The following is a 12,710-nucleotide window of genomic DNA, read 5'->3' on the forward strand; positions in this document are numbered from 1 at the left end:
CCTCCCACGCCCTGCTCGTTCCCGCCCTGCCTCCTGACAGCAGCGTCGGCTGCTAAGCCTCTGCGGCGTCACCTGTGCTCACACCGCGTGCAGGGAAGTACTGCAGCCGAATCCCTTGGTGTGCGCTGGTTATGCTGCGTGGTTTGAGTGTCTTTCTGGGTCCAGTAACCCTTGCCTGCTCATGCATCTCATTTCCTCTCTACGCACCTCCAGGACCTATAGACTCTTTAAGGCACCCACTGTCACTTCCATTTTTGCCCGGAACATTCCACTGTTGCCCCACGTGCAGGGTAACCCTTGCTGTCTGTTTCAGAATCTCTCTTCACCCTCTTCTAGGACATCCGCTCCTATGGTACCAGTACCGGTGTCACTTCCTGCTTGCCTCACTCTTGTTTAAGATCACATTGTCAAGCAGAATGTTGACAAACTTTTCAACAGCTTTGAAGGGACAGTTGTGCAGTTAAGACTGAAGTGCGTTTCCCAAGTATCTCACGGGCACTGGCCCCCTTACTTGTCTCCCATGCTCACTGCTTGTCCTAGGAGTTTGGTTCTTTACTGTTTTCCAATTGCCCCTCCTATATAGGGCCAACTGTTTATTTTCACTTTACATACAGGGCATCTTTAAACTGTCTTTTTTTTTTTTTTGTCTTCTTCGTTTTTTTTTATCGGTACCAGGGATCGAACTCACGACCGCACACCTGCAAGGAAGGCGCTTATGCCGCTGAGCTAAATCCCCAGCCCCCTAAACTATCTTATTGTTACCTATGCTATTTTACTTTCTGTTTATTGACAGGCAGGTCTTGATTTCATGCCCTGAAGTCTTTCTGGGATCCTGGTCCCCCACTTGATGATCTGAGGTATTAAAAGGTATCTGAAAGCTCTATGCGGGGGTACTAGTGGGCACTGCAAATGGGTTGACTAGTTGCCTTTTTAAAATAACTGTAGGTGATTTTCTTGAGTTGGCCAGTTTCCTGGAAAGTAATTCCGTTTCCTTGAGGGGAGGAGGTAAGACATGTGTTGCAGGCACCCATAGAGGGCTGAGGGTCATCTCCTGTGCACACTGCAATAGGCTCCATCCCGTCTTTCTAGCCTACCTTCAAAGTGCTCACATGCACACTACAGCTGCCCATCTGAGGCACAAGTGGGGAAGAACGGTGACGTGGATCACAGGGAGGGAGGGAGTGACCTAAGTGCTTCTCACAGATTTCCAACCGATTATCCGTTCCCGAGCTTCCACCTCATCACTACCCCTGCGGCATCCTGGGTGCCTGTGTGGACACTGCAGTCTGAATTAGCTTTGTCTTGTGGACTTCTTCACTTTGCTGATTTGCATTCACTTTCATTTACTCAGATCAATCCCTCTTTTACTCTTTTCCTCTTCCCAGATTTTTGCACATCTTTCTCCCTCTTTCTAAAACCTTTTAACACAAGGAATGTAAGCTTCCACCTTAACAGCATGCACAAGCTACTTGTTCGGGTTAAAAGTTAAAGTGCTGTGCCCCACCGTCTCAGCATATAGGACCCCAGGTCCTTCAAATAAGAGCCTCCTAAGTGAGTACATCTTTACCTTGCATGACATCATCCATTGCAGCATAATCTGCAATTGGTTCATCAGCCTAGAAAACAAACAAATGGTATAGATAAACGAGGGGAGGGGAGCCGGGAAGAGTGGGCAAGCTACTCATCACACTGAAGTGTGGCCCACGATGCCGCTACAACACACTCTGGAATCCTTTCCAGTTCAGCACTTCATTCAAGCCAGCCAGTGATACCGAGGCTGAGCAGCGGATAACCGTTCAATTATTGGTCAGTCTGAAAGAAAATGGTGGCAAGCAAATGCACTGTCTTCTGCCTCCTAAAAACACCTTTCAGTATAGATATGTCTACCTGGCCTGAGGTTATTAGAACTGCTTAAATAATCATGAGTTAAGATGCTAGTGGCCACACTGAAAGATAGAAAAGGTAATACACTGCTCTTCTCTCAAAATGCTAATTAAGTTACAATTACACTTTGACTCTGTTTACCCTCAAGAACAAAACCCCCATATGTGTTGTAGGTGAGTCTGAGCTTACACTGAAATGTTGTCTATCTGCAGTGTGAGCCCTGTAATAGGGGCTGTTCCTAAGAGTCTGTGCGGGAGCATTAGAATTCAGGAAATCCACAGGTTGTTAACAACACTGCACAGATTCTACAGTCCCAGGAAAAATAAAGGTAAACAAGGAGGAAGTAGGTGGCAGGATAGGGGTGTGTAGACGTTACAGGGGAGGAATAGGCCTGCATCTATGCCGTGGTCTACCGTCACTGCACAGAATTGGGAAATCTCTAGTTTGAGAAAACAGATTTTACACACTGCTCAGAAACTGAAAACTTAAACTACTGTGTTATGCAGTACATGTTTTGGTACAGTGAGGGTCCTTCTGGCTACCAAGAAACAAAAAGGGGCAAAGGGAAGAGACAAGATGGTAGGGAAAGGAGGATATGGCTAATGAGGTCTCAGCAGTCAGTACTTTCTAAAATACTGTCAACAATTATTAAATCCAAAGCCAATCACTGTAATATGGTCAAGAATCCCACCAAGCTGCAGGAATTGTTTTGTGATGGAACTGTGTGTCTTGTGCATATTTCTCAGCTGGACTGTTTGCAGCAGGCTGAGCAACTCCAGACAGAAATGCAAAAATCTGAAATTCTGAACTTTACTAAGATGCAACACATGAAAGGTTCCATACTGACCTGATACAACAGTTGCATTCAAAACACAGATGCACTATAAGTATTGTATAAAATTACCTCCAAGCTATGTGTGTAAGGTATGTATGAAACACAAGAATTTTGTGCTAAGACTTAGGACCTATCTCCAAAATATGATTCTGTATATGTAAATATTTCAGAATCTGGAAAAATTTGAAATCCAAAACCTTTCCAGTCCCTAGCATCTCAGGTAAGGGATCTGAAGCCCGTACTCTTGAGCCTACCCTCACAGAGGCACTAAATCATTCTACTAGTCTAAAAGCTAAGGGAAAGGGTTAGGGAGAGGCCCAGTGTTCCCTCCCAACAGTTTTTTTTTTTTTTTTTTTTTTTTTGTCTTTTTCCTTTTTACCGGTACCAGGGATCGAACTCACGACTGCCTGCTTGCAAGGCAGGCACTTATGCCGCTGAGCTAAATCCCCAGCCCCATCCCTCCCAACAGTTTTACCTGCAGTATTGGGGACTGAACCAGAACCCTTTGTATGTTAGGGATGTACTCTACTGGGCTACATCCCCAGCCCTTTTTATTTATTTTGAGATGAGTTCTTGCCAAGTCACCAAGTTGCCTAGGCTAGGCTAGAACTTGACCTCCTTCTGCCTCCTAATCTAAAGGATTTGGGGTTATATGCAAGGGCCACCAAGCCTGCTAGACCTATTACTTTTAATATAAACTATGAGAATCTTTACTGTCTTAAATTTCCATGGTTTTTGTTAACAAGGATAGGCCTAGACTTCAAGTATAAAGTCAGTTACTTATCCTCACAGATCCCATACTCATCTTGGGAGTGAGGGGCAGCATTTCCAAAGATGTGCAAGGCATCTGTATCACTGTTTGAGGACAGACTTCCCAGCTACGCAAAACGAAGTTTGTGCATGTGTGTGTGTAAGTTAGGGGGTGGACACAAAAAGCTTGTGACCATAAACCAGGCTACCCACCTGACCCAGCAAAACCCCTGCCATGTTGCCTCCTGGGGCCAACAGTCAACCTTTATTGTTAAGAGAAGTACAATCAGATCACTGCCAACCCCAGTCCGAAGAAAATGAAGAATAAACACATCTGTCTTTACAACAGCTGTGCCTGTCCAAGCTTCAGCAAGAAAACTGCTGTGGGTGTCCCAGCAGCTGAAGGGCTTCCATCATGGCCTGACCATATGAACAGATGTATAATCCACCTGAGACCTTAGGGTAAGGACCGAGCTGGGTGATCCAGGAAGGCCTGAGAGGAAGTCTTTGCTTTGTTTGCTTAGGGTGTGGATAATGGCTGACACTGTGTCAATATGCCTTACTATGAAAATCAAGGAAAAGACCACCACTTCGTGTCATGTACACGTCATCAAAACCTGGAGTTCTTAAACTTTGGCAACTGTTACTTACCTTTAACAAAATGACAGATTCAGGGATGACGCCCAGGTTACCAAGGGTAGCACAATCATCACTTAAAATCTTTCCATCGATTGATAGATTTTGGTCAAAAGGAGCAACTGAAAAAGCATGCATGATCTGTACGATATAAAACAGAAAACACAAACAGTCCATCTAAAGCAAATCACTGAGAGCTATATATCCCTCCTCAATAAATAAAGCATGGAGTCTAAAAATTACAGACAAAAAGGCTTCAGAGCACAAAAGACGGGATTTTGCAGTCAGCCCACTTGTGGCATTCCTACTGAGCCTATAATCCGGCAGCCGAACACCCCGAGGAGGTCTAGTGCGGAACTGAAACAACTGTACGCATAGATCTTTCTGTTCTGCACGGTGCCACCTCCCCAGGGTTGAGGGCGGGGAACCAGAGGAAGGAGGCAAAAGCTGAGCTACATTTCTCAGTACACTGCTGCTTAGCGCCCCGGCAGCAAGGCTTGGGCATGATCCACACTGTCACTCCCAAACTCCCAGGCTCCACAGTCTTTCACAAAAAGTCCAAGTTAATTCTTAAAACCATCCCTAAATTACCCTGCAGCTTCTTCACTTTTCTCCCTTCGGTGTTGAGCCCTTGAGCAAGTGATCTGGACTATGCAATTCAAAGATTGTGAGTACCACATAACCTCAGTCTGCGTCCTGTCTCTAGGACACCAAAATACTAATTTGAGTGCAGGACCATAAGCCCCACACCAATGTTGGTAAAATGTTAAAAAATTATATATTCCAAAAAAAACTGCTATGCACAATACTTAAATGCCGCTTTGCACTCACAAAAAATTGTTACGTTTAAATTTGCATTTCTAGATAGTAATTATCTCTGGAGGGCAATAAAGACTTAGACTCAGGAAGTTATCTTTTCCTGATATGGTACTAACTCCAAACTGCCAGAACAAATTCAGGAATATTCATTCTGTTTTGCTTTTCAATTCAGTGACATGTAGGAATGGCATTTCTTAAATGAAAAAAAACAAAAACAAAAACAAAAAAAACACGCACACACACACACAATTCAGTGACATGTCCATCAAATGTGCTCTATCGCATGTATTTTTTTTGTCTTTTTCGTTTTTATCGGTACCAGGGATCGAACTCACGACTGCCTGCTTGCAAGGCAGGCGCTTATGCCACTGAGCTAAATGCCCAGCCCCACATGTATCTTAATTATAACAATATAGGTCATGCCTGGGAAAACCACTGCCCCTTTTCCTGCACTCTATTTCTTGCACGTGGAAAGGTAAAGTGAGTCTAGCAAATCAGTCCTGAACTGACTGTGTGTAACCCAGCCCAGAGGAAAGCTGACCTCAGGGCTAGGGTTAGACGGCACAAATGTAAGAAAGAGTAACTATGACAGCATAGTGTTGTTGCTTCTGGACTTCACTGCACAGACACCTGTGACCAACAATGCCAGCAGCACGGGCAACAATGAACTCAGGAAGCAATATGCCCACTTCTCTTGGGGAAAAGGTACTGATGCAGCAGCTCTACCAAACCAGTCAAGCACAAGAAGAGCATCAGGCATGCAGCTCAAGTCAGCAAGCAGGAGCTGTGAAAGCACAGAGGTGAGGAGACGTGATGCTAACCTACTGAGGAGTACCACGGCCACTGCAGTGAGAAAGCGTCCTAAATGCTGCTCAGCGTGTGTATAGCGCCCCACGAGACTGGATAAACACCAAATACAGCACTTCTGGACCCGAGGGCCCTGGGTGGGAGTGCGGATTGCTGCTCAAGCTTTGCACTCTCAGTACTAATGAAGCAGTATTAATTCAAGTGCCGTGCTAGATGCTAGCACTACCACCTGAACAATCCTACATGAAACGGTTCATGGGGGCGGGGCGGGGACGGTAACACAAAGTCATGGAGATGGCGTACACGGGGAAGCACAGAGGAAAATACAGCTTCCTCTACAACAGGGGCCAAGAGAACTGTCACAGGAGAGGTTCTACACACACGAGCAAGGTCCTGCCAGTACAGAGGCATTTCAGTGTGGGAACTGCCAGTCAAGGAATGGAAGCCCACGGCACAGAATTCACAAACTATAAGCACTGTGCTATGATTAGCATGAATGACAGAAGGCTGCTCAAGGAGAGGATACTGCATTACTGACCTAAGTAGTAGGACAGGAGCAACAAACCCCCTCAACTACCGTAACAGCTCTGGCTGCTGGCTACGGGTGGGGCTAAACCAACAAGGACTGCTAAACCTTAGTGGCAAAATGCCTCCCTCTACCTCCTAAAATAGGCAATTGTACCACCAAGTGCAGACAGCTTTGGAAAAGTAATAATAGTTAAAACTCTGAGCATCTTTGGAGGGAAAAAAATGAGTTACATTTCATCTACGGCATCATAGAGTTGGCTAAATTAATAATTATAGAACATTTCTTAAGGCTTCAAGCAGTTTGTGTGGTGTATGTCTAGAATCCAGCGTTTACAGTTTTCCAAAGGATAGCATCCCATTAACTTCTTAGTAGCCCCAAAGGAAAAGGATCCAACACACGTTATAAAAAGAATAAAAAGAAAAAAATCACATCCTTTTTTTTCCACATCCTTTTTTCTTAAACCCACCAGTCTCCAAGGATCACATACATGCCCACCACAGACCCCTGTGCTCTCCAGGCTGCCACGCAAGCGGGTCAGATCCAGGTGAAGCATTAAAAGCTGCACCGCTGAGCACTGAGGGGAAAATTACATCCTACTGCCCTCCCTTTCAGCCTCTTTAATTCACAGTGGTCCTGGAAGCAAGGCTGGGAGATGAGAGGACGGTCTGCAAAGGCACAGACAGGAAAGCACGTCTGGGCTTTCGGCTGAATACTGCCTTCTAGCAGCTCATCGGTGCAGGTAACATGCTCCCAAATGGAGAGGGTTTTCTCTTGGCTTCTGATTTATTTTATAAAAATAGTAGTCCGTAATAAAAGCAGCACAGGCTTTTTAAAATGTCCTTATCCACAGGGGCTCTTTTTGTAATTTAAAGGTTTTGAATGCTCGAGGTTTACCGCTGACAGGCAGAAAGCCAGTGATGGAAACAAGCCTGCTTAGATGTAAAGGGTACAATAACAGAGTTAAGATATATTGTGCCAATACATTTATTTTCAGAGCCGTGGGTTCAACCAAGGGAAATAATGTTCTCAGGACAATCTGGAACACATAACACCCTCAAAGGAAGCCTGTACTTTTGCCTGAATTACAATGATAAATATCAGCAACTAGAAAAAATGCATAACCAGTAACCATGGCACAAAAAAGTAGCAGAGAGGCAAATTTGGTCAACTTTTTGGATAGTGAGCGGTGAATAAAACAGACTGGGGTCAGATTTTTGAAGCGGGCACCTTGAATCATCAGCTCCTTTTTGCCTGGGTTTTGAAGTATGCCAATGAAATGGCTTGGTTATAGTGCTTTAGGACTGATTCCAGTAATTAAAAATATATATAAAGCATTTTCATAATGTCTGCATTATAATCATGAAGTTGTTTTGCAAGTCATTCACAAGATGGAAGGATCAAAATTGAGCCTCTATATTAGCAATTTAGAAATCATGGTATGAAGAATGGTAACAGTGACCTAAAATGTTATCAAATATGCTTATCTGACACCAAAAATACTCCGGGGCTTATCCAAATAAACAGGATTTAAATCAGGGGGCTTCCCCCCGCCCTTTTTTTGTCTGTTTTACTATTTTCTTTTTTGGTACTGGGAACCGAACTCAGGGCCTCATGCTTGCCAGGCAGGCGCTGCACTGCTGAGCTATATCCTGGGCCCCCCTTTATTTTTTCTTTTTAAGACAGAGTCTCGTAACTGGGCGTGGTGGCTCTCATGTCTATAATCCCAGCACTCGGGAGGCTGAGGCAGGAGGATCACTGTAAGTTAGAGACTAGCCTAGGCTACAAAGTGAGTTCAAGGCCAGCCTGAACTGCATAGTGATCCTATCTCAAAAAGAACCCCCCCCAAAAAAAAGATAGGGTCTCCTTACGCAGGTTAGCCTTGGGCTCACTTTGTACCCCAGGTTGGTCTCAAACTTGTTCTCCTGCCTCAGCCTCCCAAGTTCTGGGATTACAGGAGTATGCCACACGCCCAGCTATTGGGGCTGTTTTCTAAACTTCCTTATATTTCACAGCAAATCTTGGTAACCAGTTCAATATATATTTGATGGACAAAGAAAAATATACAGCATCGTACATTGAGAGAACAATTATTGAACAACCTTGACTTATGACAAATTAAATAGTTCTCAAAGTTATTGAAAAGTTACTCAAGGGGCTGGGGATTTAGCTCAGCGGCATAAGCACCTGCCTTGCAAGCAGGCAGTCGTGAGTTCGATCCCTGGTACCAATAAAAACGAAAAAGACAAAAAAAAAAAAAAAAAAAAAGAAAAGTTACTCAGAGAGTGCTCAAGATTTAAGAATCCAAAAATCACTTCCATCTTTATAGAAATGTTCCTTACTATTTTAAAACCAAGTTTTTTAATGGAAGAGCTATTTTACATAGCAGGCCTGTGCATGTAATTCTGAAACCAAGAGCCCTCTCTCAGTGGTATCACCCTATAGAGCAGACAGACATTTAAAGGTTCGTGCTGGGAGAAAACAGATACATACATGAAGGAAGCAAGACTTCACACAGGTTCTCAAGGAATGAGCAGATAATAAAAAAAAATGTTAGCTTTTCCTCACCTGAATTTTTAATTCTTTTAATGTTTGATTGGCAGAAACGAGAAGTGCTTTCTCACCACGAACTTTTCGGTGCCGCATACTTCGTCGAATGACTTGCTTTTGATAGGCTATGTAATTTTGATGGGATATCTTTTGCCGCTTTGTTCCTCCATTGCTCTATAATTATAAGACCCGAAACAAAGAAAGCCCTGAAATTGTCTGTAATGTGATGCTTGTTAATAAAATTCAAGATACACACCACAATGAACTCCTCGAGTTTCTTAGCATGGTTACATCTAATTGAATAAAAGATGTGTGAAATACACCTCTAAATGCATGTAAGCAGTTTACATGGCCATTACATTAAAATTCTTACACAAAAGTCAAATAGGCACAACTCTATGTGATGCTGAAGCAGGAGGATCCTAAGTTCAAGGCCAGCCTAGGCCACTTAGCAAGATCCTGCATCAATATAAAACGGGCTAGGGATGCAGCTCAGGAACACAGTACTTGCCTAGCATGCACCAGGCTCTGAGTCCGACCACCATCAAAAACAAAAAGGAGAAAAAAAAAAAAAAAAAAAAAGCAGTGTGGGGACAAGCTTGACATTCAATACCAAGACAAATAAACTGGAAAACTATTAAATTTAGTTCGAGTAATCTGAATGCTAAATGGTTCGCTTATATTTCCTATTTGAGAATGACAAGTATGCATTGTTGAAAAGTTCAAAGTAAATGTATGGAAAAAACTAAAACTACAATAAACAAACACAGTGATCAGACCTTAAGAATTAAGCTAAACATTTTACCCAGGCAAGGTGGTGCACACCTGCAATCCCAGGAGGTTGAGGTAGCATGGCTATGAGTTCAAAGCCAGCCTAGGTACCATCAGTGAGCCCCAGGCAAGCCTGGATTACACGGCAAGATCTTGTATCCAAAAAAAGACGTGTTTGCCTCCTGTCATACTAGTGAAACAGCTTCACCTAAGAAATGAATGCTCTTGCAAAAAAATGTTAGAACTAAATGTAACGGAATACTAAGACCCAATTTGCAATTTTTAGGATGGGAATATAGAACACTGGCAAGAGAGTTAAGAAGGGATTACATCCGGAGGCAATCAGCTAAATCCAGAATGTGGAAATCCGACTGTTCTCCAAGTCGCCCTTAAAGGAGGGATAGGTTAGGGGCCAAATGTCCTTCTAGAACACTGAGTTTAACAAGCTGTTTGGATTTTTCTTCTAACTCAACTAGGGAATGAAAGCAGGATTAAAAAAAAATCTTCTCTGCCTTAATTAGATCTGGAGGAGGTGACCCTGAGGCCTCCCTCCGGTTCCACACTTGTCACTGAGTGTCAGCATGATGAGCAGAGTGGCTTGGAGTCACCGTGGACGCAAATGCCCCTTGCTCATTAGCAGCAGAGCTACACAGCAGCTGAAAAGGATGCAGACAGAAACAACGCTGGTTTCTGGGCCGTGCTCCGGCTCACGCTGCAGGCGCCTGCACCCCCCTCTTTATCTAAACCTGAGTTTACACAGTTGTGTGGCTGACTCCACGATTCATGAGACAATGCTGAGTGAGCCTAGCAGGTTTTCTTCTTTTAAAAGCAATTTAAAAAATTCTAAATCGATGGATTACTGCTCTTAATCTTAAATGCTGAAAAGAAAGGCCAAACTATAGTTGAAGATCTATGTTCTTCAACTGGGAATAAAGTGGAAAAATATCTGCAGCAATTTTTATTTTACAATTATAAAATCTAACCAAAAACAACGCCCTAAAAAAAAAAAAAATCAAGCAAGATAATTTTTAGAGACTGATTGTAAATGGGTCTAAAGGCTTTTCCTGGAATTATTCTCTATTAAATCCACAGCATTTAAATCCAACTTAACTGAGGTTAAAAAAAAAAAAAAACTATATAAACAGCCTACTGGTTTTAGAAGGATTCCAATTACCTAAGTGATATCTAATACTGAGTGTATTATTAACCTAAATTTTAGATAACATCAAAAGAACTGGGTTGATCTAGTTGAGGAGAGGGAAAGGGATTTGTTCAAGTCCATTAAGAATAAGCACAAATGCATCACGCCGTATCAGAGGGATTTGCAACAGCAATTACAGAAGCTGTCTCTGTTCTGAGGGCTCTGACATATCACAAACAAAGGATAAGAGGAGGATGGCATTCTGAAAAGGCATGTGCTCTTCAGGGACCATCTCCTCAACTAAACAAAGGTTAGGCTTGAAATTCTTTGCAAACCAAAAATATTTAGTTAGAGCATCCTAGAGTATTACAACATCCATATAAGGACAGGGAAAGAGCGAAATTATAAAGTATCAAATATAATTACAGCATAAAAACAATGTTCTCTAACATTCTCTGTCATATTTACCAATGTGAAAGCTGTTTGCATTCACAACTGAAGGGAATTTAATTTCACATCCACTTTAAAAACATGGCTGTGGTTATGGCCATAATGAAAAAAATCAGACATACCAAAAAAAAAAAAAAAAAAAAAAAAAAATCAGGCTTTCATGATGTAAAGATTTTCTGGGGGCTGGGCAAGGGGAAATTCTGAGGAGTGGATCCAAGACGACAAGCATACTCAGCAATGACTACCTCTGAGGAACACCTACAGTTCTGGCAAGGCATAACAGTCTTTTTTGTTGTGGCTGCTGCTGTTTTGAGGCAGGGTCTTCCTAAGAGGTCCAGGCTGGTCCTGAACTCTAGGTAGCAGGGGCCAGCCTCTGTCTTGCATCGACCCTCCTGCCTCAGTCTCTTAAGTGCTGGGATTATAGATGTATAACACCATATCCTAAACAAGTCTCAAAACTCAAACACAAAGCTTTAAACAAAACTAAGACAGGGCTAGGGGTTTAGCTCAGTGGCAAAAGCACCTGCCTGGCAAGCTTATGCCAGCTTACTGGTAGTGAGTTTGATTCCTGGTTCCAAAAAAAAAGATACACTAAGACAATAAAATATTTATCAGCCTTAACTAACCCGTTTCAGCAGAGAATAGAAAATATATTAGCATCAACTGGCAATAAAAGATGAGATTTATGATTGCTTTTTTTTCTTAAAACAGGGTCTCAACTAAAAATGCAAATAATCTACTTGGAATATGTAGGTTGGAATATGGTGGAGACATAAAAACGTGAAACAAATTAGAGGGCAAAAAAAAGTTGTGTCTGCACACCGATCAGGAGACACCTAGGAGTGTCTGAGTGTGGCGGCACTCGCCTGGAATGCCAGCACTCAGAAGAATCACTCCAACTTCCAGTCCAGCATGGGCTACATAGTGAAGTTCTACAGCATCCTGAACTATACACAGTGAGAGCCTGTCTCAGAAAACCAAAAGAGGAGGAAGGAGGGAGGGAGAGTCGTGTTAAGAATGTTTGTCACTTCAGGGAAAATATGCACATGCTTATTTAGGAAAACAGCACGCCAAAACTTTATATCTGCATTTGTATAGAATGTATAGTTTTGTCTGGAACTTAAGACAAACGTTCGCCTGATTTGATCAAATGGAATTCAAATTTCTTAGGACAACTTAAATGCAGATGGCCGATTGGTGCATGCAATTGCATGGGTTTTGATCTTTCGTAGGCATTGTATGGTTATTTTATAAAATTCCAACAAGACACAGAAAACAAATCTTGGCCTATTCCTTTACAGCAACTGGGAAACTACAAGGAACATTTACGTTACACCAAGGATCCTGACATGCTTAACGCTGAAAATGAAGTACAATAACCAGGCTGTACAGGCCAGCAAGCCCAGATCTGCCGGCTGAGTAACAGACACAGCAGATGGCCAGCATAATCTGCCTGCCTCACTTTAGGGATAAGAAAGTTATTACCCCCCAAACTACTCAAACTGCAAATTTAAAATATCTATAGGATATTGGCTAGAAAA

At 42.7% G+C, this 12,710-nt stretch overlaps 1 protein-coding gene across 2 annotated transcripts in view; it reads right to left on the bottom strand.

Annotated features, from left to right (window-relative positions):
* The window catches only part of Usp48 (ubiquitin specific peptidase 48), a 67,991-nt gene that overhangs the window by 2,016 nt on the left and 53,265 nt on the right, over window positions 1–12,710 (bottom strand). For both annotated transcript variants that reach the window (XM_063235711.1, XM_063235710.1), the window contains exons 23-25: window positions 8,826–8,981; window positions 4,121–4,246; window positions 1,568–1,616 (exon numbers count right to left, since the gene is read on the bottom strand). In XM_063235711.1, coding sequence (XP_063091781.1) covers window positions 1,568–1,616; window positions 4,121–4,246; window positions 8,826–8,981 — 331 coding nt within the window. The remainder of the gene's footprint in view (window positions 1–1,567; window positions 1,617–4,120; window positions 4,247–8,825; window positions 8,982–12,710) is intronic.

The sequence above is a fragment of the Cavia porcellus genome, unplaced genomic scaffold, assembly GCF_034190915.1.
Source record: "Cavia porcellus strain 051 isolate PalLab524CR breed Dunkin Hartley unplaced genomic scaffold, mCavPor4.1 scaffold_25, whole genome shotgun sequence".
NCBI lineage: Eukaryota > Metazoa > Chordata > Mammalia > Rodentia > Caviidae > Cavia > Cavia porcellus.